This window comes from Salmo trutta, chromosome 29 (genome assembly GCF_901001165.1).
Source record: "Salmo trutta chromosome 29, fSalTru1.1, whole genome shotgun sequence".
Taxonomy (NCBI): Eukaryota; Metazoa; Chordata; class Actinopteri; order Salmoniformes; family Salmonidae; genus Salmo; species Salmo trutta.
In genome coordinates, this window is record NC_042985.1 from 36,976,850 (window position 1) to 37,004,769 (window position 27,920).

Consider the following 27,920-nt stretch of genomic DNA (forward strand, 5'->3'; position numbering starts at 1 on the left):
CTCTACCTTGTCCCAACACAACTGTTTGGCTCAAACGCATTAAGAGGGAAAGAAATTCCACAAATTAACTTTTAAGAAGGCACACCTGTTAATTGAAATGCATTCCATGAAGCTGGTTGAGAGAATGCCAAGAGTGTGCAAAGCTGTCATCAAGGCGAAGGGTGGCTATTTGAAGAATCTCAAATATAAAATATATTTTGATTTGTTTAACACTTTTTTTGGTTACTACAGTACATTATTCCATATGTGTTAATTCATAGTTTCGATGTCTTCACTATTATTCTACAATGTGTAAAATAAAGAAAAACCCATGAATGAGTTGGTGTTCTAAAACTTTAGACTGGTAATGTATTTTGACATTTTCAAATTGTGTCTGTATAGCACACGTAAAAAGAAAACAGCCTTCATTGCATCTACAGCTGATATGTTTACAGCATTACAATAACCCCACTTGTTATTTAACTGTAGGCTACATACCATTGCTGAAAGAACCATTACCAGCCTCTCATGTATGTTTGTGGTGATGTGTTTAGAACCCCATTTCTTCCCCGGCTGAATATTGACCAGCGATGTTTGATAATAATAAGAATGTCCATTTGAAATGAGAGTTTTAGAATTCCTCTATATTTTCTGTCCAATTACCTTGAAAAGGACCGCTTTGAATCATTTGTAAGCACTTCAGTATCCACTTTCTTCTCTATCTTCTTCAGGGCAATTTAGTGTAGGGAGCAATGAATACCTCTGCCTTTTCAATCGTCATTTGATATGGGGAAATTATATACAAGCCTTTATACCTGTGATTAAAGTACTGCTTCGGAAAGTTTATTACCTTGGTTTCCCTCTCAAATACAGTCGGACAGCTACAAATGGCTTTGTGTGATAGTCTCACTTCCCATAATGTAGAAATACCTCAGCGGAGTAAATTGATTCCTTGGTTTCTGTGCAAACGGTTCGTTCTGAATTACAGTTCTGTCCATGACTGTGCTCTGCAAGCAGCCCACTGCAACAACAAAACAAAACTACTGCAATGCCTCATTCAAAAGACTGACTTGCTACATCTCAGTGATGCCTTCAATGGTACAACAGTTAATGTCCTCGCTCGCTCACTGACACCTGGAAACAACTTGATAATAGTACAGCCACATAGAGATGTTATTTTATACCAAAATGTATTTAGCCAATCGTTTTTCTGTTGACGGATGCTGGACAACAGAGACGCTTGCCTGTCAAAAAAACGGCCAAGATGTCCACCTTTGTACGTTTGCAACTTGCACTAAAAAGTTTGAGATGAGTTGAGATTTTGACTAACAAAAACAGACAATGAGGAATGCGTATGTGTTTCTTATATGTCTCTGTGAGTGTACTTCCTCTGTTTTTTTTACCATGTGAAGACAAATAAAAATAGGACTACTTCTTCTTTTTGATCGGATAATCAACACAGGTGCACATAATCAACACAGGTGCACATTGTCACATAATCAACACAGGTGCATTCCTATTCAAATGAAAACCAGCCACTATGACAGTTCAAAGCGCCTTTACAATGCCAATGACAGTTGAAACATGAAATCAGGTGTAAGCATCCTTGTATGATCTAGGCAAGAGCAGGAAACTACAGGATACATTCAGACACTAGACAACTCAGAAAGGTTACACACTCTTAGAAAAAAAGGTGCTATCTGGAACCTTAAAGGGTTCTTTGGCTATCCCCATAGGAGAACCCTTTAAAAAAAAACATTTTTGGTTCCAGGTAGAACTCTTTTGGTTTCCATGTAGAACCTTTTCCACAGAGAGTTCTACATGGAATCCAAAAGGGTTCAACTTGAAACCAAAAAGGGTGGGTTAAATGGAATAGTAACTGAACTGTACAATTACTGAAGGCCAACCTCTCACATGTAGCCAAATATAAAATGAACTTGTGCAAAATTAAGTATTTCTTGCAAATGTTAATTTTGTCTTGGGAACAGGAGTGGAGAAATATTTCATCAAATCAAATACAACAGGTGTAGACCTTACTGGGAAATGCTTACTTACAAGCCCTTAACCAACAATGCAGTTTTAAGAAAATAGAGTTTAGAAAATATTTACGAAATAAACTGAAGTAAAAAAAAGTCAAACAATAAAATAACAATAAAGAGTCTATATTTAATTTTTACATGTAGGTAGGGGTAAAGATTATAAACAGTGAGTAGCAGCAGTGTAACAACAAGGGGGGGGGGGGGGAGTCAATGCAAATAGTCCGGGTGGCCATTTGATTAATTATTCAGCAGTCTTATGGCTTGGGGGTAGATTCGGAGCCTTTTGGACCTAGACTTGGCGCTCCAGTACCGCTTGCTGTGCGGTGGTGCAGCTGTAGAACTTTTTGAGGATCTGGGGACCCATGCCAAATCTTTCAGTCTCCTGAGGGGAAGGGGGAGGGGAAGATACATCACATAACATTATGCATCCAAGACGAACTGCAATCCTATCAGAAACACGTTGGATCGTTTTCACAGCCTTCATTTCCTTAAAAGCAGTTAAACTGATGTCCATTAGCATGGGAATATTTATTCCCCTGTTCTAAGATTTTCTCCCTGGTCCCTAAACGTTGAGTAATAAGTAGCCTCCCAAATCTCTGAAATGATAAGTATGATATCTATGTAGGCTTTTAAAAAATCCTGCACCCCTATGAAAAAATCTTTCCACCGTCCCTGGACATATGTTAGTACATTTTCGATTGTAGTCTGATGTAGCATGTATGTTATGTACACCAAGCAACAAGCCAGAATACACTACACAATGCCATAATAGCCATAGGTCTTACGTGAACTGACACCCCCGCATATAGTCTCCTACACATATTCATGGACAAACATTTAGACCTGAGCTTTTTCCATGGGTCTTGACACTGTTCATGCCAGAAGACGGTGACCTTGTAATTTGCGAACGTATGCCTGTACAGTATATCTTTCGGAGAGCCCTGTAAAAAGCGCACCATAAACTTTCACAATGTGAAGTCCATCACCCGGGCCGTTTTACACACCCTCTCTGTAAATCCCCTCCTATTAAGCATGTCCTCCCTCCCTGATGAGTTCCTCAATATTGTAATGAGTCCTTCTAGAATCGGGAGTCAATTTATTTGAACTCAGTCAATTCACATAATGAATCAGATCACATTTGTTCATAGGGCGAATAAAAACAAGCCTTTTTGAAATGTCCAATTTATGGATTGAATTTTAATTGAGTTGAGATAGAGTTGACCTCATCTTGCTCTCGAGCACGCTTGATTGTTTTACCGGTGCCATTTCTTTCATTGATAAGATCAAACCGTTGGTGAAGAGCCATCTTGTTTTAGTCGAGACGGTCTTGAATAAATCCAGGTTGATCCCTTTACTCCCCCTTATCCTCCTATAGTATGTAACCCTAAAGTTTGAGCCGTGAAATATACTGGTTTACACATTGAGCTGCTTTTGAGGATAAAGTGTCTAGCAGTCTATAGCTTGGCTTACAGTTACCACATCATACAGGGATAAGTTGTGGATACGTTTTCTATTTAGGTATAAGTGGAAGGGTATTGGTATTCCTAAAAGCCAGACTGTAGGCTACATCTTCCATCTGTTGGACTCTAACTGTTGGAATACTGGAACTTGCAATTGCATAAATACTCTGGCCTTTTTCATGGATTGTAAAAAGGTAGTTTTGTGATATATCAGTCGATTAAAGTACCACTCATTATCCCAATTCACCTTATTGCTCAAACAGTTTGGTATGTACTGCAATTGAGCCATGTGCAATCAAATGTTCTTGATTCTGTCATGTTTTTAATGTAGGCTTTTGGGGTAATGCCTTTGAGAAGAACCCAATCACTAAGATTTCAGCCAAAAGTGAAGACCCACGCAGAGCAAGTCTTACACTTAGCCTTAGTAAGCGCCTCTGACTGAAGTGACCGCATAATCTATATTCAGTAGTCAAGACATGGTAGGTTAGGAAATTGCTGTGTTTGCAAGAGTACAACAGTTCAATTGTTTCAGCTCAAGTATCTTGTCTTTCCACAGGGACAGCAGCTAATGGATCTGGAGCACAAATTAACCCTTGCCAAAGAAGAGTTGGAAAAGGCCGCACTGGACAAGGTGGATGTCGTTCAACTTTTACTTCATCGTAATCCATCACTTTTTAGTCTTTCACTTTGATATTTTGTCGTTTCTTGTTTGTATTGTGTTTCTCCTCTTAATTTCTTCTCGGGGGTAATGTTCTCGGTCTGACCTATTGAAGTGCTTTGCGATGGCAAACTATTTTGAGAGGCGCATTTTTATTTTTTTACCCCTTTTTCTCCCCAGTTTCGTGATATCCAATTGGTAGTTACAGTCTTGTCTCGTTGCTGCAATTCTCGTACGGGAGAGGCGAAGGTCGAGAGTCGTGCGTCCTCCGAAACACAACCCAGCCAAGCCGCACTGCTTCTTGACACAATGCCCGCTTAACCCGGAAGCCAGCCGCACCAATGTGTCGGAGGAAACACCGTACACTTCTGGCTACCGAGTCAGCCTGCACTGCGCCGGAACGCCACAGGAGTCATTAGTGCGCGATGGGACAAGGACATCCCTGCCGGACAAACCCTCCCTCGACCTGGACGACGCAGAACCAATTGTATGCCGCCCCATGGGTCTCCCGGCGCGCGCCTGGCTGCGACAGAGCCTGGACTTGAACCCAGAATCTCTAGTGGCACAGCTAGCACTGTGATGCAGTGCATTAGACCACTGCGCAGCTCGGGAGGCCCGAGAGGTGCTTTTTACTCCTGAGTTACTAAATGAATAAATGGATGGCGTGAGAGTATGCTTATGCCCTACAGTTTTCTCGGCTCTATTTATATTTATGGATGCTTCGGAGAAGGATCTTCATTGTGCTATTCTGCAGTAGGTGTAGGGATGAATGCATAATTGTGGAATGGCTGGTGACCAAAAGGCTCCTGAACAGCTTCTACTCCCAAGTCATAAGACTGCTGATCAGTTAATCAAATGGCTACCCGGACTGTTTTTCTATTGACCCCCTTTATTATTGCCCTGACTCTCTTGCAGTGGCTCTATGCACACTCACTAGACTCTACTCACAAACTCACACACTACACTGACACTCCAACACACACTACATAGGCTAACACACACATGCATATTGAAGCCACACACTCACACATAGACACACTTTCACACTCTTCACATACACTGCTGCTACTCTGTTTATTATATATCCTGTTTGTCTAGTCACTTTTACCCCTACCTACATATACACACTGTATTACCTCAATTACCTCAGCTACCTCGTACCGCTGCACATTGACTCAGTACTGATACTCCTTGTATATAGCCTCGTTATTGTTATTTTATTGTTACTTTTTCCTTTTTTTATTTAGCCAATATTTGTCTTAACTGAATTTTTGGGAATGGGCTCATAAGTAAGCATTTCACGGTAAAGTCTACACCTGTTGTATTCGGTGCATGTTACCAATAAAATTTGATTTGATAACAGTTACATTTTATCACTGGGTGGATATACAATAATTGGTGTGTAATTGAGGGAATTGTCAGATGAATGTAGAAAGGGAAGCCCCAGGGATTGTTATTTACTGTTACCATGGATGGATGGTCAAAAGACTCGTATCTGTTTGCTTCTGTTGCTTGGAACAGGAGTCTCAGTTGAAGGCACTGAAGGACACAGTGCACATCTGCTTCTCTGCTGTTCTGCACAACCAGCCCACCAGCAGCCACAGGTTTCCCGCCACCCCCACCCACTTGTTCAGATACTCCTCACTCGTCAACAGTTCCAGAGTCACCTTTCAGCAGCCACACGCCAAGGTAATGCACATTCTGACCCCATGCAACTCCCGCCAGTTAAGAGGAACAGCAATGGGCATAAACTTTGCAGCAGATTATCTATTTAGATTTTCGGGGTGACAATCACAGAGCCAAGTACCGATTTCTCAACCAAATGCCCCTAGTGTCACTCCCTGGAGAGGAGTTGTTCCGAACATAATTACAACTAAAGACAATAGTCGGGCAAATAGGATTGCAGAAGTTGCTCAAAATAATAACATGTCTAAATACAGCAGGCGTTTGTGTAATTTATGTTACTCTTCACACTCTATTGCCAGGAAAATAAGACCCAATTATTTTCACTGTAAGGGTGTGCGATTGGCACTTGTTTTCAATCAAAATTATAATTAAATGTGACACTTTCTTTGTTGAATGTCTTTCAAAGTCATCTTCATACAGCAGTTAACAAAAGGCCAAGGACTTAATCCCCTGAGAGCAAACCAAGGGTGACAGTGGTAAGGGAAAAGTTATCTACTGAAAACAGGATTATAACTATAGAGGACTAACCCGGGGAACCTCTATATGCAAGTTTTCATAAAAAAACGGTCACTATGATAGAGTGCACAGTGAAACACCAACTAGCCACAATAACTCAAAGGTGGATATGTTGTGAGTGATGTATAGATAAGAGCAGTAAGCATTTATTTTGAGGGGCGCTATTAGCAACTAGCGTACAGGATTGACAGCTGATTTGTTATACTGACACCTGGCTGTCACTCTGATTAGTTGGGTAAGTACTGTCACAAGATATAGGCCTAACATCCTCCACCCACCCAAAAATGGATGATACGAAAAAGAAATATGAATTGTAATGGAGTAGGTTTCTAGATCATTGGTAGCTTATCATTAGTAGCTTTCCACAGTAAATAGAAAAGTGATTTACCTTATAAAGAGTATAAATAAATAAAGAATTGCTCTGCCCAAGGTTATGTAGCAAAGTTTGTCAGCAGCGTTGCAAACAGGATGAACCCTTTGAGGGCACTGATTTAAAAAAAAAATACATTTTTTTAAAGATGTATGGCCTTTTTCACATGAAACCCGAAATTGAGCTCAATTCTTCCATCACATTCATCTGTTTTGAACTACACCCCATTCACTTTATTTATACGCTGCGCAAAGTCATGTTGGACCTAATCACAGGTTATATCAGTCAACTACTGCAGTCATATCTAAATCAGAATATCGAAGTCAATCACAGCTGTGTTGTAGTTTCTTATCGGCCCTGATCCTAGTGAGCAATCCTGTTTCTAAGAGGCTTTTCTCCCTGACGCAGTCAGAAGTCATTCTGCCTCTCGGTGTGTTGGGTGTCAAGCTAAGAGCCTTGACATTAGCTATGTGCCACCCAGAGGACTTTACAGCTCTTTCAGAGAACGCTCCAATAACCCCTCCATACGGAAGCACCACATAAAACAAGAAATGTAATGGCCAGGAAATAAAACAAATATTCAAAACTCCTTGCACACAGAACACCCAGCTGGTGATATAACTGAGTAGAACAATCCTTCTACACCAGACTGACAACATTACCAATATAAACTATAGTCAATGTTCACAACGGCAGAAGATGACTCCATTACAGCCGATGTGAGTGAATTGTGCTGGGCCTCATCTCATGTTCCAAGCGGGGGGTTGAGGGTCGGGTGTGAAGGAGGGTAGCGGATCTGACAAAAGGAAAGACGACAGAGGGAAAACATATGTATAGGTAGCAAGGGATCTGATCTGCTTATGCAAATCAGGATTTTACTTCTCACTTGATTAGCATACACATAGCTGCACTCCATCCTGCGCAGTCACTTTGGCCATCCGCTGCTATATCCACGGATACTGTCTGCGGCGTGAATCAAAGATGGTTCTCCTCCCTGTAAATATGACTAGTCCTCCCCATCTGTTGTCACTGTTTGTTCAATGTGAAGGGGCCGACGTGTAATATAAATCACTGTCAAAGATGGCCAAAAAATGGGGACCACTGACAACCGTAACACCACCCCACATTTCGCTTGTCGATTCGCCATGCAGTGTTTCCTCCTTTTCCGCGAGGACAACTCGAAAGGACTCAATATGCTAAAGGCAAGCCGGGCCTCTTACAAATGTAATCAAATGTATTCCATCAGCCCTTTCATGGCCCGGTTTCCGCTGCGTATTTGGTTATCTATTAGGTGTTTCATAGAAATGAATAGCTACTAAACACATTCTGTTGGACATGCTGATGTTTGTTAGTATGCCTGACTAGCCCGACGAGGGCCATTATTGTCTGTGATCAAAAGGCAATTATTTTGCACAGAAAACAATATAATGTTACATCATTGAAATGAGAAAGGTTTAAAAGCCTACCATTATTTCCTCTACAGCTTTACAAAATATAACGCTTATGCAAGCACTCTTATGCTAACGCCCTCTTGCTGTCTTTGGATTCCAAAGTGGTTAAGATCTGGGATATTTGTGTGCACCAGTTACCCTCTCAGCATTATGCTTGGTATTTGAGTTCCTAACATAATGGGCCTTAAGCTCCACTAAACAACCATTACTAGATAAGACTCCAGTATTCGGCTGCAGACACAATCCCCTGCCGGTGAAAGATTCATTAGTGAGAGGTTGCCGGGATCAGCAAGATCAGGGTGGAAGTCTCTTCATATTTAACAGGCCTAGGGAGGAAGCCAAGTCTTGTGGTGGTGATAGCATGCAATTTTCATCAAAGTAATGGGAGATGATGTGTGTGGAATGTGGATTCTGTGGAATGCTTGGGGCAGTAATTTACTGCCGGAGGGGGAAAAAAATCGGGATCTTTATTTGCTGGCTTCCTCTCAGAACTTCCCTTTTGACTTGTTGATGGCTTCTCCAGATGAAATCAGTTGCGGGGGTAAACAGTGAGTTTATTTTTTGTATTTTTTACAGTGTAGAGAAGTATTGCTATGGCCAGAACCCATTGGATCTCTTAAAATATGCAACATTCATTTGAATGAGTTTAAATCTCTCTTTTAACGAAGTCCATGAGATGGACAGGAATAATTAATGCAGATTGAAAGGGAAGTGTGCACAGAGTGAAGTATTCAGAAAACGATGTTAAATGTTTTGGTTGATTTGGGTAAGATCTCTGCAATTTGCATATTTCTGTCTATTTGAAATGTTATCGTTGTTTTTGTTCATATTTCAGGTCAGATCTCTGTGCTGTGAGAACTGTTCAGAGAACAGAACAACCACCCATGCATGAATTTCTAACGACATGGCATCTCTTGTGTTCCTTGAGTAGCAGGACAGTTGGGCGCAGAAAACCATTTCATCAGGCACTCATACCCCATCGCCGTTCAATAGAATTGTTCTGGTCCTTATGGATACTGTCAAAAAGCACTGAAATAATACATAGGACGTCCATTTAAATAGGTCACTACAAGAGGCAAATTCAAAATACCTTTTTATGAAGTGAATACATATCTAATAAAAAATCTGTATTTTTCTCTATGGAAGGTAGCTGTGGTATAAGCAAAATAAAATACACTGGGCTGTCCAGTTCAATGAAAAACAAACCGCTTTAAATGCACCTCAGGACCAAATCTCTTGTCATGGTCTATTTCTACAGAGCTGCACTATGTGTCATGGCTTATACAAACCTTACCCATACCTGTCATGTTCCACCTTCCATATTTAGAATTCCTAAACAACTCCTTTTTCTCTCCCGCACTTCTTTCTCGCAGGATATCCCGAAAGTTCAGAGAATCATCACAGCCAGTAAATCGCCTGCGAACATTGGGGTAATGAGGAGAGAAAGTAATCCCGGAGTCAAGGACTGCCAGATGGAAAAGGTGAGCCTTTGGACTAATTAAATTGTAATAGCCTATTTGTGACCCTCAGGCCCCAATCCAGCAGCTTCATCTGTTCATTAAATTCATTTTAATCCTTCAGTCTTTTACCCCAAAACGCCTTTCCGTTTCACAGTGTTACACCACCACTGCGGCTAATTTCAGATCACAGGATCTGGGTCAATCAAAGACTAGTCTGTGAGGCTCGGGGCAGGCTTTCAATGTCATTGGAGAAACTGGAGAAAAATCATAATGTTGTAACATTTTGTATATTCAAGAAGTCAGAAATACACAGCCGGCCACTTGCACGTTTCGCTGAAGATACAAGTGGATAGACAAATGGGGTCTCACGGTCTGCATTGTATGTATGTTTATGATGCCTGGACAAGGAAGCCGAATATGACTGCCAAACTCTATTGGATTGGGCGGCAGGGAAGGGACAGTTCCAGGGAGGAAGGTTCTTCTTGACATGTGGTTATCAATAACCATGACAGAAATGAGGCGGGGGGACGCTGGGGAGAGACAGTGCACTGTCCAGAGGGATCCTTTCCAGACAGAAAATTACCCTCTATGGAGAAACGTGTCAAAAAGATAGTCCCGTAATGAATCCGTGCCAAAAACAATGTTCGCTCCTGTCGTGTTATTGATGATATCATTTTGGCGGCGCCGTAAAAGGGGAAATCCTGCTGCAAAGAGACCTGTCCCCCAAGGACGCCGTCAAGTTCTACGTGTCTTCCACTGCATGATTAGATGAGATGGAGAGAGATTAGAAATGAGTTATGACAGTTGACAGCAACTGTTATAATGCGCTATAAGTATACATCAAGGCATGATAAATGCATTTATAAGGCATCGTGTGTGTGTGTGGGCGCGCGCGAGCGTTACCATGTGTTCTCTTACAATGTGCACATTTAGAAATTGTTTTACTGCCATCCTTAAATCTCCTCTTTATAGGCAGCTTCACCAACCACCCTTAGCACTTTTAATAGTCCTGTATCATACACAATTAATGAGCTTGGGGGTTGCAAAATGGTGTTATGAAACAACTATAATCTCTTTTTAGGATCCTTCTAGCCAGTCAAAGTTTGAGTTTAAGAACATGCATTCCAACATAGTTTAACAGCAAAAGATGCCTAGAGCAATAAACATTTTTGCACATCATGTTTATCCAAACAGACAATTAATTCACCAAATCTGTGATGTTTTCAGTGAAGCGATGAGTGTTTTCCAGAGTGCTCAAAGCTCTGCACACAGGTAATGTCGTAAGATGTATTTGTACTAACCTAATCGGCTTCAGTGGACAGTTGTGTTGGCTGGTATAGTTGGTCAGGCTAGTGTTAGAGACATATCAGCTGTTTGAGAATTGAAAAAAAGACCAGAAGACTAGAATAATTGGTTTTACTGACCGACTTCAGCCAAAACATGTTCTGTAGGTGTTATGTTATTAGGTCTTATTTAAGGTTATTTACTGTAAAGAAATAGGCATATGCAGTATAGTTCCTAGAGGTGTATGTATATATATATATATTAGGTGAAATTCAATGTCACATAACCTTCTATCCCCTTGTGTCTTTTCTGGGGATCTCATTTGTGACCGACTACCTGGATTCGGTCCTACAATGCATTCGGAAAGTATTCAGTCCCCTTGACTTCTTCCACATTTTGTTACATGGCAGCCTTATTCTAAAATGGATTAAAAACAAATCCCTCATCAATCTGCACACAATACCCCCTCATGACAAAAGAAAAACATGTTATTAAAAGTAAAAATCTAAAATATCACATTTACATAACTATAAAGACCATTTACTCGTACTTTGTTGAAGCACCTTTGGCAGTGATTACAGTCTTCTTGGGTAGGACGCTACAAGCTTGGCACAACTGTATTTGGGGAGTTTCTGCCACTCTTCTCTGCAGATCCTCTCAAGCTCTGTCAGGTTGGATGAGGAGCAACGCTGTACAGCTATTTTCAGGTCTCTCCAGAGATGTTAGATCGGGTTCAAGTCCGGGCTCTGGCTGGGCCACTCAAGGACATTCAGAGACTTGTCCCAAAGCCACTCCTGTGTTGTGTTGTCTTGGCTGTGTGCGTAGGGTTGTTGTCCTGTTGGAATGTGAACCTTCGCCCCAGTCTGAGGTCCTGAGTGCTCTCATCAAGGATCTCTCTGTACTTTCTCCCGTTCATCTTTCTCTCGATTCTGACTGGTCTACCAGTCCCTGCCGCTGAAAAACATCCCCACAGCATGATGCTGCCACCACCATGCTTCACCGTAGGGATGCTGCCAGGTTTCCTCCAGACGTGACGCTTGCATTCAGGCCAAAGAGTTCAATCTTGGTTTCATCAGACCAGAGAATCTTTGGTTCTCATGGTCTGAGAGTCTTTAGGTGCCTTTTGGGAATCTCCAAGCGGGCTGTCAAGTGCCTTTTACTGAGCAGTGGCTTCCGTCTGGCCAGTCTAGTATAAAGGCCTGATTGGTGGTGTCACGACTTCTACCGAAGTTGATGCTCCTCCTTGTTCGGGTGGTGTTCGGCAATTGACGTCACCGGTCTTCTAGCCACCATTGATCAGTTTTTCATTTTCCATTGGTTTTGTCTGGTCTCCTTACACACCTGTTTCTTATCCCAGTAATTACATGTTGTGTATTTAACCCTCTGTTTCCCCTCATATCCTTGTCGGTGATTGTTTGTTATGTTATGTACGTGTTGTTTATGTATTGGTGTGCGACGGGTTATTTGTTTACCCGGATTATTTTTCTACGTTGGTTTTGGAGTTCGTTTTTTGTTAATAAATACTCCATTTTTTAAACCACTCTGGTTTCTCCTGCACCTGACTTCCCTGCCACCTACATACACCAATTATTGACAGGTGGAGTGCTGCAGAGATGGTTGTCCTTCTGGAAGATTCTCCCATCTCCACAGAGGAACTCTGGAGCTCCTTCAGAGTGACCATCGGGTTCTTGGTCACCTCCCTGACCAAGGCCCTTCTCCACCAATTGCTCAGTTTGTCCAGGTGGCCAGCTCTAGAAAGAGTCTTGGTGGTTCCAAACTTCATCCATTTAAGAATGATGGAGGCCACTGTTTTCTTGGGGACCTTCTTTGCAGCAATTCGACCATGAAGGCCTGATTCACGCAGTCTCCTCTGAACAGTTAATGTTGAGATGGGTCTGTTACTTGAACTCTGAAGCATTTATTTGGGCTGCAATTTCTGAGGCTGGTAACTCTACGGAACTTATCTTATGCAGCAGAGGTAACTCTGGGTATTCCTTTCCTGTGGCGGCCCTCATGAGAGCCAGTTTCATCATAGTGCTTGATGGTTTTTGCGACTGCACTTGAAGAAACGTTTAAAGTTGTTGAAATTATCCGGATTGACTGACCTTCATGTCTTAAAGTAATGATTGACTGTCATTTCTCTTTGCTTATTTGAGCTGTTCTTGCCATAATATGGACTGGTCTTTTACAAAATAGGGTTATCTTCTGTATACCACCCCTACCTTGTCACAACACAACTGATTGACTCAAAGAAATTCCACAAATTAACTTTTAACAAGGCACACCTAAGAAATGTTTATTTCTTCCAGGTAACTACCTCATGAAGCTGGTTGAGTGAATGCCAAGAGTGTGCAAAGCTGTCATCAAGGCAAAGGGTGTCTACTTTGAAGAATCTCAAATATAAAATATATTTTAATTTGTTTAACACTTTTTTGGTTACTGCATGATTCCATATATGTCAATTCATAGTTTTGATGTCTTCACTTTTATTCTACAATGTAGAAAATAGTAAAAATAAAGAAAAATCCTGGAATGAGTATGTCTGTCCAAACTTTTGACTGGTACTGTATATTAAGAAAAATATGTTTTCCTTTATTATTTTTTCTTAACCTTACCACCCCTCCCCTAATTGGAGTAAACTAATTGACAACAGCACTTAGGCTTCTACTTCCATCTTATACATACAATATACATTTTACGGACACAATGTATTTTACAATAGTTATATTTTGTTTGTTTTTAATCCCGTCCTTCAACTACCCTCAACCCCTCCCTCTACGGTATCTCTAAAGATGATCCAGTTAGATTTTTATTTGCCATATATTTTTAACTGCGCTGTATCACAAAAGTTCTGAACCGATATCCATTTTACGGACACAAGCTTTAACATTGTTGCTAGATATTCATCCCTAGGATATAGAGCATTTGTCATTTTAGGGAACTTTCGCGTTAACAAATGTGTGATGAACATTAATTAATATATTTGATGATGTGATTAGAAAGAAGGAAGAGTATTATCTTTATGTAATAATAAATGTCTGTACTTTTCTATTGAAATAATCTGTACATTCTGAACCCAGATTGACATTTCAGAGTCATAAGGTTGTACTGTATCTGCAAATGCACCCCCCTAAAGCGAGAGCTGCATGGAGCCACGTGCGCACATTTCTGTCACAACCTGATGTGACCAGGAGTCACATAGGGCAGCGCACAATTGACCCAGCGTTATCTGGGTTAGGGGAGGGTTTGGCCATGGTGGGCTTTACTTGTCTCATCGCGCTCTAGTGACACCTTGTGGCGAGCCGGGTGCTTGCAGGCTGCCTGCGGTAGTCAATTGAACTGTGTTTCCTCCGACACATTGGTGCAGCTGGCTTCCGGGTAAAGCGGGCGGGTGTTAAGAAGCGCGGTTTTGTGGGTCATGTTTCGGAGGATGCATGACTCGACCTTTGCCTCTCCCGAGCCCGTTGGGGTGTTTCAGCAATGAGACAAGATCGAAATTGGGATGAGTAAAAAAATAAAAGGGGGCAGTGTTGTATTTTGAGACAGGCTTGAATAGGCTAAGTAGCCAATAGGCAGAGGGTAGCTGTTTTGTCTGATTCTCTCTAATAATGATATGAGAATAATAATTAACTTTATTTTGTGAAGTGCATCTATCAACACAACAAAATGTTCAGTCAGCTCCTTGTGGATAAACAGGTTAATGTCAAGCCCTGCATGTTTGTTTCAAAAGTCTCATGGAACACACACATTGGCTGTAGGCTGATAGATAGTACCGCTATTTCCATGTTAAAATGTTATGTGATGCATTTCCTCCATAGTTTTTTATGGTAGACAACTCTGGTAGGCCTACATTATGATCAAATAGCCAGATTAGCCTACTTGGCCGCTGTTAAAACAGTAAATTAAAGCAGGTACAGCGTCAGTGTTCACAGTAAAGTCACGCCGGAAGTTGCACAGAATTTTCACAATGTTCAACTTTGCACTCTGCAGATCTGAAATTTGCTCAGTGACAGAAAACATTTGAGGGAACATTGGTCCCAAGTTCTAGAAGGTGCAATTTTGACATTTGGTAGTGCATCAACAGTGACTGACATAACAATTAGCCCATGTCAACTAGCATTTTATAGATTGCTAGGTAAATTAATCTAGCCAGGTATCTAAACCTTGTAGTAATCATGGCCAAATTACTGACTGGGCATGCAAGGCATGCATACTCAGATACGTGTAGCATATTAACATGGCATGTCATGGGAAAATGTGTAGAATTGCAGGAAATTTGCTATAAAACTGTAACATTCTATCTTCATCCCATGGCAAATTTGTAAAACTGCAAGACATTTGCTTAAAACTGCAATGTTTTCTCTCCACCCCTTTGCAAAATGTGTAGAATTTCAGCAAATTTGCTTTAAAATTGCAACGTTTTCTCACCGCCCATGTCAAACATAAGTAAAATGTATTTTAAAACTACTAAATATTCTCTCTGGCCCATGTAACAATGTGTAGAATTGCAGAAAATGTGCTCTAAAACTGCAACATTATCTCTACGCCCCATGTTAAAATGTGTAGAATTGCAGGACATTAACATTAAAGCTGCATTCTTTTCTCTCCGCCACTTAGCATGTTTCTCCTGCAAGGTCAGGAGGCCCCCAACCAAATCTCGCTAATGGTCCCCATAATGATAGAGCCCTAGCTAAATGTTGCTGAAACATTTGTGTAAACTGAGGAGTGACTCTTAGGAAATGTACAGTTGAAGTCAGAAGTTTACATAGACCTTGGCCAAAAACATTTAAACTCAGTTTTTTACAATTCCTGACATTTAATCCTTGTAAAAATTCCCTGTCTTAGGTCAGTTAGGATCACCACTTTATTTTAAGAAAGTTTAAATTGTTTAACTTGGGTCAAACGTTTCGGGTAGCTTCCCACAATAAGTTGGGTGAATTTTGGCCCATTCCTCCTGACAGAGCTGGTGTAACTGAGTCAGGTTTGTAGGCCTCCTTGCTCGCACACGCTTTTTCAGTTCCACAAATGTTCTATAGGATTGAGGCCAGGGCTTTGTGATGGCCACTCCAATACCTTGACTTTGTTGTCCTTAAGCCATTTTGCCACAACTTTGGAAGTATGCTTGGGGTCATTGTCCATTTGGAAGACCATTTGCGACCAAGCTTCAACTTCCTGACTGATGTCTTGAGATGTTGCTTCAATATATCCACAATTTTCCTCTCTCATGATGCCATCTATTTTGTGAAGTGCACCAGTACCTCCTGCAGCAAAGCACCCCCACAACATGATGCTGCCACCCCCATGCTTCAAGGTTGGGATGGTGTTCTTCGGCTTGCAAGCCTCCCCCTTTTTCCTCCAAACATAACGATGGTCATTATGGCCAAACAGTTATATTTTTGTTTCATCAGACCAGAGGACATTTCTCCAAAAAGTACAATCTTTATCCTCATGTGCAGTTGCAAACCGTAGTCTCGCTTTTTTTATGGCGGTTTTGGAGCAGTGCCTTCTTCCTTGCTGAGCTGCCTTTCAGGTTATGTCAATATAGGACTCATTTTACTGTGGATATAGATACTTTTGTACCTCTTTCCTCCAGCATCTTCACAAGGTCCTTTGCTGTTGTTCTGGGATTGATTTGCACTTTTCACACCATTTTCACATTTTACATTTTTAGTCATTTAGTAGACACTCTTATCCAGAGCGACTTACAGTAGTGAATGCATACATTTCATTTCATGCATTTTTTTTTTGTACTGGCCCCCCGTGGGAATCGAACCCACAACCCTGGCATTGCACAGACCATGCTGGCATTGCAAACACCATGCACTACCAACTGAGCCAAGGGGACCAAAGTACGTTCATCTCTAATAGACAGAACACGTCTCCTTCCTGAGCGGTATGATGGCTACATGGTCCCATGGTGTTTATACTTGCATACTATTGTTTGTACAGATGTACGTGGTACCTTCAGGCGTTTGGAAATTGCTCCCAAGGATGAACTAGACTTGTGGAGGGCTAAAAAAAAATGTAGGTCTTGGCTGATTTTTTTTTATTTTGATTTTGATGTCAAGCAAAGAGGCACTGAGTTTGAAGGTTGGCCTTGAAATACATCCTCAGGTACACCTCCAATTGAGTGAAATTATGTCAATTAGCCTATCAGAAGCTTCTAAAGCCATTACATAATTTTCTGGAATTTTCCAAGCTGTTTAAAGGCACAGTCAACTTAGTGTATGTAAACTTCTGACCCACTGGAATTGTGATACACAGAATTATAAGTGAAATAATCTGTCTGTAAACAATTATTGGAAAATTGTTGTGTGTCATGCACAAAGTAGATGTCTTAAACAACTTGCCAAAACTATAGTTTGTTAACAAGAAATTTGTGGAGTGGTTGAAAAACAAGTTTTAATGACTCCAACCTAGGTGTATGTAAACTTCCGACTTCAACTGTAACTGCCACTAAGCTATATGAATTCTATGGTAACTGTCCAAGAAAGCAAAGACGATGGGGCAGTCACAACAGAATTAAATACTATTTGCCAGGATCCACACTGGAGGGTAGAAACAGAGATTGAGGTGTATGTCTTTATATTATCTGTGGTAGTTTAGCCACAGTACAGCACTGTAGGTGTAACAAGTAAAGTAGATCTGTTCAAAGGGAAATGTTGGATTCTACTTTCATCCAACAATGAAAGGATACAAGTTGTGAGAGACCTGGATCCCACCTCTGTATATTCAAGTTTTGTCTTTGAAATGATCACGCTGGCGCTAATGATGTCCTTGTATGACTTTTACGCATGAATGCATGGACACACACAGTGAAAATTGTTTTAATCAATAGTAAAATAGTCATTTTCATCTCATGCATTTTCATTAGACCAGCTTGTTTGATCAGGCCTTATGAAGTTAGGATGAAATTATCTGTTTAGCTAACTCTGGGACATTTACATAGATTTACACTGACATTTTGATTAATGTGCACTGTCCCAGTCACATAAATAAATACATTGAAGTTTGTGTTTCTTTGTCTCACAACAGATTGGCGGGGATTGCTTCCAAAACCAGACGGAGACAGAATCCTCTCCCGACAGTAAAAAGCTACTTGAACAGCAGGTTAGCATTTAAATGTTTATGTACATAACATAATACCCATTCTACAAGGTGCCTCTTGCATTTCTCCCCATGTGAATTTTCCAATTTCTCTTAAACCACATGTGACAATGTGCACTGTGTGGGATATTATGGTGAAATGAATACATTGCATGTACATACATATTGTTACAGCAAATGCCACCACAATCTACTGAACTATTATATTGATTGTATTGCACTCTGCCAAACTAATCCAAGCCTGGCTCGCTCAATCATAAGGAAACAGTGTCACGCCTGTTTGAATGTGGCAGATGGTATAGCAACTACAGATCCCATTGCAATGTAGTGTAACACTGTGTAACTGAGCTGCTGCCATGCATTTTAAGTGGGATTTCTCCATCTCTGTCATGCTTAAATATGTTCAGCTACCATCGATTCTGTAACCGTTTTAAGGGGAAATGGCTATACCTATACCTTACCTACAGTATGATCTCTGTTACCAGGGTCCCTGGTAAAAGAGATTATATTACAATAGAGACTAACCTGGGACGAGAAAAGGTTAAATAGAATGGAAGTGACAATATTATTCGTCACAGGCAAGCTTTGGAAAAGCGAAGACCCAGTGCTTTCTCCCTCCTGTGGTCATTGTCAGATTGACTAATAAAAATGGAGAGGTGCTCACAAAGGGGCTGATCCCTCACTGATAGGGCCATGTGGTAGCCAGCCACCCAGAGCATGTGATACTAAACAGCCTGACTGAGGGAGCGAAAGAGACCTTAAGTCACCCTAAATTCCACTGCCATGTAGGGTAGTCACCATTCAAAAAATACTGAGAATAACAAAAATTTTGTCTTTTTTTTATTTTCTTAAATGTATATTTCTTTCAGGGTGTGTTTTGCTTCATAGACTGATTTTAGTTTGTTCGTCACTAAAGCTGGCAGGATAAATGTAGCCTAAAGATGTAGGATCTTAATTTGGCTGAGATGGCTCTGTGATTGCTGAGATGGCGCTGCAGTGGATAGCTGCCGTCTTATGAGCTCCTGACTAATTCTGCTATTTTATGTGTTTTTTTAATGCTGATCTTAAATTTCTTTGCCATAATTTCCTATGACTGAAAACAGCTTCTGGAAACAGAACAGCAATCACTAACCTCAATTTGAAGGAAGATTTCGAATTCAATAAGTCAGCAGCTCTGGACGTTAAGTTTACCCCGGACCAGGCCCTGATCATCCAGGTCTTGAAAAGAGGAAGCGGCGGCAAAAGAGAGGTAAGCGAGGTGGCGTCATAATTAAACTACCTCGGCGAGCATCTAGACTGCCATGCCCTCTGTTTTGTCGGCCAATGTACAATCACTAGAGAACAAACTGGAAGAGCTCCATTCAAGACTATCCTATCCTATGTTTCTCAGAGTCGTGTCTGAACAAGGACACATCCAGAGGCGGCGCTTCTCGTGGCCGGTGATTTTAATGCAGGGAAACTGAAATCCGTCTTACCTCATTTTTACCAGCATGTCACCTGTGCAACTAGAGGCACCAAAACTTGAAATCACCTTTACTACACACACAGAAATGCACTAAAGGCCCTCCCTCGCCCTCCCTTTGGCAAATCTGACGATAAAGCTGTACTCCTGATTCCTGCTTACCAGCAAAAACTGTAACAGGAAGTACCAGTGGCATGCTCAATACGGAAGTGGTCCGATGAAGAGGTTGCTAAGCTACAGGACTGTTTCGCACGCACAGACTTGAATATGTTCCGGGATTCATCCGATAGCATTGAAGAGTTTACCACATCAGTCACCGGCTTCATTAATAAGTGCATCGACGAAGTCGTCCGACAGTGACCGTACGTACATATCCTAACCAAAAGCCATGGATTACAGGCAACATCCGCACTGAGCTAATGCTATAGCTGCCACTTTCAAGGAGCGGGACACTAATCAGGACGCTTATAAGAAATCCTGCTACAATCTCCGACGAGCCATCAAACATGCAAATTGTCAATAAAGGACAAAGATCTAATTCTACTACGCCGGATCTGATGCTCGTCAGATGTGGCAGGGCTTGCAAACTACCACAGATTACAAAAAAAAACCTGGCCATGAGCTGCCCGGTGACTTGAGCCTACCAGATGAGCAAAATGCCTTCTATGCTCGCTTCGAGGTAAGCAACACTGAACCATGCATGAGAGCAACAGCAGTTCCAGATGACTCTCTGATCTCGCTCACCGTAGCCAATGTGTGTTAAACAGATTAACATTCACAAGGCTGCGGGACCAGACAGATTACCAGGACATGTACTCAGAGCATACGCTGACCAGCTGGCAGGTGTCTTCACTGACATTTTCAACATCTCCCTGACCGGTTCTGTAAAACCTACAGTACATGTTTCAAGCAGAACACCATAGTCCCTGTGCCCAAGAATGCCAAGGTAACCCGTAGCACTCACATCTGTAGTCATGAAATGCTTTGAAAGGCTGGTCATGGCTCACATCAACACCATCATCCCACTCCAATTCGCATACCGCCCTAACGGATGCACAGATGACGCAATCTTTATTGCACTCCACACTGCCCTCTCCAACATTAACAAGAGAAACATCTATGTGAGAATGCTGTTTATTGACTACAGCTCAGAGTTCAACACCATAGTGCCCTCTAAGCTCATCACTAAGCTCAGGACCCTGGGACTGAATACTGATGGGCCGCATCTCAGGTGTAGTGTAGGCAACAACACATCCACCATGCTGATCTTTAACACGGGGGCCCGTCAAGGGTGCTGATGACATGACGTTGGTAGGCCTGATCATCAACAACGATGAGACCGCCTATAGAGAGGAGGTCAGAGACCTGGCAGTGTGGTCAGCAAGACAAAGGAACTGATCGTGGACTACAGGAAATGGAGGTCCGAGCACACCCCCATCTACATCGACGAGGCTGTAGTGGAGCGTGTTTAGACCTTCAAGTTCCTCGGTGTCCACATCACTAAGGAATTAACATGGTCCACACACCAACACAGGTGTAAAGAAGCCATGTAAATGCCTCTTCCCCCACAGGAGGCTGAAAAGATTTATCATCGGCCCTCAGAGCCTCAAAAGGCTCTACAGTGCACCATTAAGAGAATCTTGACTGGCTGTATCACGGATTTGAATGGCAGCTGCTTGGCATCCAACCGCAAGGCGTTATAGAAGGTAGTGCGTACGGCCCAGTACATCACTGGGGCCGAGCTTCCTGCCATCCAGGACCTCTATACCAGGCAGTGTCAGAGGAAGGCCCTAAAAATTGTCAAAGACTCCAGCCACCCAAGTCAGACTGTTCTCTCTGCTACCGCACAGCAAGCGGTACCGATGCACCAAGTCTGGAACCAACAGGACCCTGAACAGTTTCTACCCCCAAGCCATGAGACTACTAAATAGTTAACCAAATAGCTACCCAGACTACCCAGATCTACATTGACCCTCTTTGCACTAACTCTCTGCTACTGTTTATTATCTATCCTGTTGCCTAGTCACTTTACCCCTACCTACATGGACCTATCTACCTCAATTACTTTGTACCCCTGTACATCGACTCGGTTCTGGTACCCTGTGTATATTGCTAAGTTATCTTTACTTCTTATTTATTTATTCTTTGTGTTATTATTTTTATTGATTTTTCTCTCGCATTTTTGGGAAGGGCCCTTAAGTAAACATTTCACTGTTAGTCGACACCTGTTGTTTACGAAGAATGTGACAAATACCATTTTATTTGATTTAATTTTTGCCAGTTTGCTACAGCAGGAAAATAATCCTGCAGCAACAGGAAATGTGAATTATTGTGTGGATTAAAAGGAATGTACATTTTTGTAGTGGTTGATACATGTTTCGTAAGTGAAAATCAAGCCTGAAATTTCAAATAGTAAATTACAAACTTCAGAACCCTTTTTAAACCTCAAATACACTGCAACAGGGTGATCAAATTAAGATCCTACATCTGTACAGGTATCTGTTGATTGTTTGTATCAGCTTTACTTCAGGCAAGGAAAGGCTTGGCCACTGACAGAGTGTGATTTAAAAATATATATATATTTTTACCTTTATTTAACTAGTATCTGTTGTTTGTTTGTATTGGCTTTACTTCAGGCAATGAAAGGCTTGGCCACTGACAGTGTGATTTTTTAAAATTATTTTTATTTACATTTTACATTTTAGTCATTTAGCAGACGCTCTTATCCAGAGCGACTTACAGTAGTGAATGCATACATTTCATACAATTTCATACATTTTTTTCCTGTGCTATTTTAAGTCAGTTAAGAATAAATTATTTTTTACAATGGAGGCCTAGGAACAGTTGGTTAACTACCTTGTTCAGGGGCAGAACGACAGATTTTTACCTTGTCAGCTCAGGGATTCGATCTAGCAACCTTTCGGTTACTGGCCCAACGCCATGCAGAACTCGGCAAGCCTCAAGGCATCCAGCAATGTGACATTGGTTAACACTAAACAGATGCTAGCTGACTTTATTTCATCCCAAGTCATCATCTCATCTTTATAGAGCTGCTGCCTATGCGGTCTGACAAAATCAAAATGTTATTAGTTCCCAAAGCAAATAAGGAATACTTTAGATGATGTATTTTCAGGTACAGATACCTCGCAAAGCAACTGCTCTCTATCCTTCTCGATCATGCATTCTTCTCTCTGTCTCCGTGCCCACACAGACTGGGCAAGTAGGAACGTGTTAGATTATGGTCATTGTAGTTAATTACCACGTTTTCTACGCTAAAACTATGTTGAATATTGGCCTTTCGGAAACTACAACCCCCTACTACATTGCACAGTTCGGGCTTGATCTAATTCATCTTTAGAGAAACTGCGCATTCAGCTCAGAAAAAACCCATAATGAAATGGAATTCAAATAATTGAACTGATGTTGGTCAATTAGCTGTTTTAAAAAATACATTTTGGTTAATGCTCAGCTCTAGTTATTATATCAATATTTGCGAATTAAAGAGTTTCCACCACCGTTTCTCACATAATTAATTGAACCGATACAAAAAGATCCCACCATGTCAAACTAACAAATTATTGGTCGGCATTTATAAAATTGTATCCCGAAACTACCTGTTTCTATCACAGCAGTCATGATTTTTTTTATACGGTATGACTTTACTTGCATAAAAACTGTGGATGGAAACGTAGTTATAAATTGCACAATAATTTACTTACAGCAGCTTTTTAAGGGACAAGTGTATGGGCATCTTCAAGTTTTCTAAAAAAAATATTGTGATACTGGGGTCGTGTCTTTGGGGCACCATTAAACTGAAGACATGTTTATCAATTAACTCCCTGTAATTATTATCACGCGATTAAACTGATTAATTGTTTAATTGTAATTAACTAGGAGATTGGGGCACCAAGGAAAATATTCAGATTACAAAGTTACAATTTTCCTAATATAACTTTCCTTTAATATAACATTATATATTATATTCTATTATAGTATAGGCCGATTATCTTCTGGTTTAAATGGTGTATTTTACCTCGCGTCCAGTCTCATTCCAAACGTCGTAAATTGTTGTATCTGCACAAATCCAGCCTTTACTAAAGTCATCCATACATCAATTGTCTTAAAATCATTTATTTACTAAACTAAGTAATTCACAGAAAGCATACAAACAGTAAGTATCGTCACAAATAATTGGTAGAGTAATGTGCCCTAGTGGGCTAAACAGGCATGGCTGGTGTCTTGTTAAACAAAGGGTCATAAAGGGCAGCTTAGGAGGCACACAGAGTTCATTAATATTAACAATTGATATGCTAATCCTTTGCACATGAACGCTCACTCATTCGGGAATATTGCTATCAATATATATTTACGCTCAGTGTGTCGTCGGGATCCTTGTTGGAGAGTTGTTCTGTTGGAGAGTTCTCTCGCTCTCTCTCTCGGTTAGAATGGATCTTTCAAAGCGACATTCATTAATGTCGTTATAGAATGGATATTTCGTTGGTCTTCGCGTTCAATGATATAATTTACTTAGCTGCAGACTAATAATTAATATCAAAGACTTGTTCTTATTCTGTCGGTCTCAATAGTCTAAAAGTTTAACCACGTGGTATAGGTAACTTTCAGTAGAGGAATTGGGTGGTCAAACCTTGGCTCTCTTCTGAGGTAAGCTGGCCTGAAGAAAGTAAATCAGGGTGGGGTTTTATACGTGAACATAGAACAGGCTTGACGCCTTGTCCTGTCCATGTCCCTGGGGGGCGAGCCGATGCTTTGAACAGAAATACATTCTATCACATTAACATCAGTACATGGCATCTCAACGTAATCCAAATAGCTTTATCCTTATTAATACATTTTATACAAGCATTTGGATGCAAGTCCCATAGCTGAGGCTATTATATAAACAGTTTTATGGTAATATGGCTATTTTGTCTCTTCTGAGTATCACAAAATTGTACCAAGCGGACCAGTTCGTAGCTGGATTCTTCACCAATCTTTTATACCTTCTCCAGAACATAAATGTCGTTCGGTTCCCCAATTCTGTGAGTTGGAAGAATTTCCTGTGTCTCTCTATGAAACCCCTCTGTGTCTCAACTGGGCCATGTGGCAAGAGATTCTCCTCTAGAATTGTACCACCCCTTCACACAGGGCCCTGGTGAGGGGAGGTAGGTTGGGGGATGGTGCAAGGGGGAGGTGGTCAACTGTCCTCCCTGTACTCGAAGAGGGCAACGTCATGACACTGGTATCGTCCCAGCCGTAAGTGGGTGTGGAGTGTATATATTCACAGTAGAAGAGATAGGCTAATCAACATGAGTGTGAAGTAAGATTGTAATACTGCTGTATTTTTAGTACTGCTGTCATCAATCCAGTATTGTTTCTGCACAGTAGCCCATTGTTTCACTATTACTCTGCCACTGTTGTTTATGAGCTATACATTCTTGTCTTTTGTATTGTCAACAGCAAAGGACCGCAGCGCAGAATGGAAAATCTAATGCAAAGCCTTCAGATGACAGGGAGGATGTAGAGGGAGGCAGCAAAAACACAAAACTACACAAAAACAACTGAATGGATGGGATATCAATGGCGATGCAGAAAATCTGGAGATCTTTTTCAGAGCACATACTTGTGCACACGCACACACACACACACACACACACACACACACACACACAGTTTGCAGACGAGACACAGGAATTGTTGGACGAAAACAAACTGAACTTTCTCGATTGAAAACCTGCATAATAAAATGGCATGCATTCTAGACTTCTTTTAAAGGTAGCAATGGCACTGGTAACTTGTTTTATGATTGTTCATAGTTTTTTTTGTCAGAGCGAGGACACTACTTTCTACAGTAAATGTGTGTTATTTCTAAATAAATCCCTTTGCACTGGTAAGGTCATGATATTCTGTAATATAAGTACTCCCATTATCAAAAACTGCTGTAACACCAAACTTACAAAAATGGTTTGTCACTCATTGTAGCAAGGTTAATTTACTCTCTCCTCCATATTTTGAACTATATAGGCTCTCAAGTTGGCTGGCCAACTTCTTTCAACATTTAATATTTCAGAGCTCTTTCTGCCTTTAACACGCTAGAGGTGAAGAGCCAAAGACTCACAATGAGTCGTCTCCCTGAGAATGTGCCATGCACTGAGTAGTTACTCCTAGATACATTTATTTGTGTAATTTGACCTTTCTGTGTTCTTTCAATAAACTGTGATTTTCAGTAAATGTGTGCAGATTAAATGGATATTTGTGGAGAAAATGAATCGACTGGTCTATTTTTAACCTATAGAAGGAAGAAGAACTATTTACAAAATGTAGACCTTATGCCACATTAGTAAAAATGTATCACACCCTTGTAAGTACAATGTAATTGCAGTGCAGGTAGCCTGAAGTGTAAGTGGAGAATCAAACAATATATTTCAGTTCGCTAGGCAATCTATTATGTGTACAAATTACATGTGTTAACTACAGAAACTTCAACTAGCCATCACAGTAGCTACTATATCATGTTTTTTAGGCCAAGGGTATTTATAATGTTATGGCATAAGGTCAATGAAATGTAAAATAGGACCTGAAGAAAATACTGCAACAGATATTTCTTTGTGTTTTATGTGACGTTCAAAAAAAAAAAACCTTAGCCATTAAAGCAAATACTTACTCTTTTGTTGCTGAACACCAAAATAACATTTGTTTTTAAACGAAATCTCAAAGGAGGACAGAAAAGAATTCTTCCTGACTTTATAAAGGAGCAGAGTTAAAAAGAAAAGTAAAGCAGTCGAGTATTTAAATCAGGCTTGGTGTGATTTTTTTTTTTTTTAGCAAGGCTATGTTTGGCTGGTTAATATAACCGGAACGTAATGATTCATAAAAATACTGCTTATAATATGCTAATACCTCTACCATTATAGGGCTACCATCATCGCCTTTTTTAGCATATCCATGACCAATGACATTAGCGACAACATGCGCCAGATACCCTATTTTACTTTCTTAAATTAATAAAAACAAGACAGCAAGGAATCTAGAGCTATTAATCATTAGGAATCCATTTAAATATACTTTTGGGGGGCTAATTTAAAAACAAAGTGAACAGATTGTGGGGAGTCTCTTGTTGACATGATACAACAGCAGTCATGGATCTGTTATGAATGTATGTATGTGTGTCACTTTAAAGGAAGTAGAATGATGCACAACAGATGTGTTACGAATGTCAAAAGGTGTGTAACTTTAAATGATAGCATAGCTTTGCTTTTTTTGTATAACACACCTTTTTAAAGCAACCTATATATTTCAATAGCGGTGTCATGAACCATTGTGTAATTTAGGGGTAGGTCCCGAAGACATTTTAAATCGGTTTACAGCTGATGAGGACTGTCAATTGAAGGTGATGAGGACTGTCAAAAGTAATAAAGAAAATATATTAATCATTCAAATGGCAATGACATTAACCATTATGATACATAAGTGTGTATGTATGTGTTACAGGCTTTGTTTTTTTTCTTGATTTTGAGGTTGGTTCTGTTTGGGTGTGGCACGCGCACTAATTGGAATTATCCACGTTGGTAAGGATGTGGTTCACCTGTCGTCTCGTTAGTCAAGTGTTTCATATGTGGTGGCCCAGCTGATATTTAAGACCTGCTGGGCCAGTGCATAAATTGGCAAAAGATGTTAGGAGAGCTACCACGTCACGTTGGATCTTCCACTTTAGGTTATTGAACAAAGCCTTTGCTTCTGTGTTTTCTCCTGCTTGGGTTTGTTTCACTTTTATTTTTACTCCCTAATCCAGGGTTTCCCAAACTTGGTCTTGCCCTAGCACTACACAGCTGATTCAAATAATCAAAGCTTGATGATGAGTTATTGGAATCAGCTGTGTAGTGCTAGTGCAAAAAAAACTAAACGTGCACCCAGGGAGGGCCCCAGGACACCCATGGAGGGCCCCCTGCCCTAACCTGTGAATCTTTTAAGACCCAACTGGAGTTGCTTGGCCAGCACTCAGTAGGCCCCCCCATGGATGCCTTTCGGGAACCCATTTTAAAACCCCACCTCTTTAATTTTGGTTATCAGTAACTTATTGGATAGTTCGTAACAGTATGTAAGTATATAGTTAGTTAGTTGTAAGTAATTGTGATACTGGACACAGTAGGCCTACTGTATCACATGGACATCTTTTTTTAATACTTGTTTTTTAATCCCTTTTCCTGTGACATTTGGTACAGTCAGCAGGATCCGAGGGTGTCCGAGCAGGAAAATATGGGAAGACAGGTGTCATGTGTCTTTTTGGTCCTCTAATCCTTCTTTGTGGCAAGTAATAGCATATCCTACTGATCTAGTGGAGAGCTTTCCAACAAAGCAATAAGGGCCCTTCCCAATGATTTGACTGGACAAGGATTGATTCCACGAGTGCTTAGGGCAAAGGCAGTGCTGGTGTAACTATGTCGTTTCTAA

At 40.8% G+C, this 27,920-nt stretch overlaps 1 protein-coding gene across 2 annotated transcripts in view; it reads left to right on the forward strand.

The window, feature by feature from the left end:
* The window catches only part of LOC115167542 (leucine zipper protein 2), a 176,259-nt gene extending 150,524 nt beyond the window's left edge, over positions 1-25,735 (forward strand). For both annotated transcript variants that reach the window (XM_029722073.1, XM_029722074.1), the window contains exons 8-12: positions 4,035-4,109; positions 5,658-5,825; positions 9,533-9,640; positions 17,939-18,013; positions 24,930-25,735. In XM_029722073.1, coding sequence (XP_029577933.1) covers positions 4,035-4,109; positions 5,658-5,825; positions 9,533-9,640; positions 17,939-18,013; positions 24,930-25,034 — 531 coding nt within the window. In that variant the 3' untranslated portion in view covers positions 25,035-25,735. The remainder of the gene's footprint in view (positions 1-4,034; positions 4,110-5,657; positions 5,826-9,532; positions 9,641-17,938; positions 18,014-24,929) is intronic.
* Positions 25,736-27,920: the final 2,185 nt, after the last annotated feature.